The sequence below is a fragment of the Bison bison genome, unplaced genomic scaffold, assembly GCF_000754665.1.
Source record: "Bison bison bison isolate TAMUID 2011002044 unplaced genomic scaffold, Bison_UMD1.0 scf7180017851711, whole genome shotgun sequence".
NCBI classification, from domain to species: domain Eukaryota; kingdom Metazoa; phylum Chordata; class Mammalia; order Artiodactyla; family Bovidae; genus Bison; species Bison bison.
Window position 1 is genome coordinate 163,643 of NW_011482284.1, and position 1,534 is coordinate 165,176.

The window sequence follows — 1,534 nt, forward strand, 5'->3', positions numbered from 1 at the left end:
GTCCCCTGGGGACACAGCTGCCGGGACGGAGGCCCCTCCTAGCGGTGATGCAGACAGTGGAGGCATCTCAGCCCAGGATGGGTGGCACCCAGGGTGACCAGGCTGCTTGGGGCAAGGCAGATCTCAGAAGTTCCCAACCAGCTCTGACCCCCGGTCACCTGGAAGCGGCCCCAGGAGCCCAGCCAGCCCTGCCTAGTTACAGGAGGGAGTCCCAGCTTCCCTCCAGCTTCACAGAGAAGGCCGCACCCCACCTTCGGGTCCTCTGGAAGCACCAAGGGGAAATGTGTGCCTGGAGGGGACACAGGGCTGTCCCCCCGACCCCGCCAAGACTGTGCCCCTTCTCTGCATAGGCGAGAGACTGCAGGCCCCGGGCTCAGTTCACAGATCAGGGGCTGCTGCTATTGAGGTTCCCCAGGAAAGACGGATGGAGGGGAGCACAGTATTCAGACAGCATTTTCTGTCTCCAGGGAGATCCTTAAGGCTGACAGTCGGTGGCAGTTTTTACTAATCTGATCTTTTTGCACTCTTGAAATGTTTGGGGACATCCCATTCTGCAGAAGTCGGGTTTCAACTTGTTTGCACTTGCGCAGGTGTCGAAGGCAAACTTCAGTTCAGCTGGGCCGTGGAGGTTAAGTGAAGCCCGTCCCCTGGTGTCTCTTTGTTGGGGAGGGGCCACCGCTGGCAGAATCGGGGCGTCACAGCCCCTGACTGTCGCCGGGGCAGGACGGGTCCTCCCTCGAGGGCCTCGCAGAGGAGCGGTAACTTGGTCAGAAGGCACGCCGGCCTCCCCAGTCCCCTCCCCCGCTGGGGGGCCTCTGCCCTACCCTGGGCTGTGGCTTAGCTCTGTCCACCCTCCGGCTGCAAGGGGTTACTGGCCCCGTCCACATAACTTCCTGTCTGTCCTGGGGAAGCCTTTTAAATAAGCTGTACCTACCCCTGGAGAGCCAGAGGCTGCAGCCAGATGAGCCGAGTGACAGGAGGAATCAGCCCGGTGGGAGAGAAGTGTCCCCCTGTCCCGTTCACTCCGGCCCCAAGTGCTGTGTTACTGCAGGGTGGCAAAGACCCCAAGTGAGGGGGCCTCAAGGCAGTGGACGTTACACCCACCCGCCCTGCGCAGTCCAGCCGGCCTCCCAGGGGCGAGACCCACACCTTGAGCCTCCCTCTCCCTGTGTTTGGCCCCAGTGTCCACAGGACGAGATGTCTGAGTCGGGCCAGTCCTCAGCAGCGGCCACGCCCAGCACCACGGGCACCAAGTCCAACACGCCCACATCCTCCGTGCCCTCGGCCGCGGTCACGCCCCTCAGTGAGGGCCTGCAGCCACTGGGCGACTATGGTGGCTCCAAGAACGGCAAGCGAGCGCGGGAGAAGCGCAACAGCCGCAACATGGAGGTGCAGGTTACACAGGAGATGCGCAATGTCAGCATAGGTACTGCGCCCGGCCCCCGGTCCCCCAGAAGAACCCTCCCCTGACCCTCCTGCCCACGCTGGCCTGGCCTGGGGTCTCCGGACAAGGGGGCCCCAGGGCAGCCACAGG

The 1,534-nt window shown here is 63.5% G+C and overlaps 1 protein-coding gene across 1 annotated transcript in view; it reads left to right on the plus strand.

Annotated features, from left to right (window-relative positions):
* The window catches only part of MAPK8IP3 (mitogen-activated protein kinase 8 interacting protein 3), a gene marked incomplete at its 3' end in the record, with an annotated part of 41,502 nt that overhangs the window by 25,682 nt on the left and 14,286 nt on the right, over window positions 1–1,534 (plus strand). Inside the window, exon 7 of the mRNA XM_010851320.1 lies at window positions 1,183–1,449. Within this exon, the coding sequence (XP_010849622.1) occupies window positions 1,183–1,449 (267 nt within the window). The remainder of the gene's footprint in view (window positions 1–1,182; window positions 1,450–1,534) is intronic.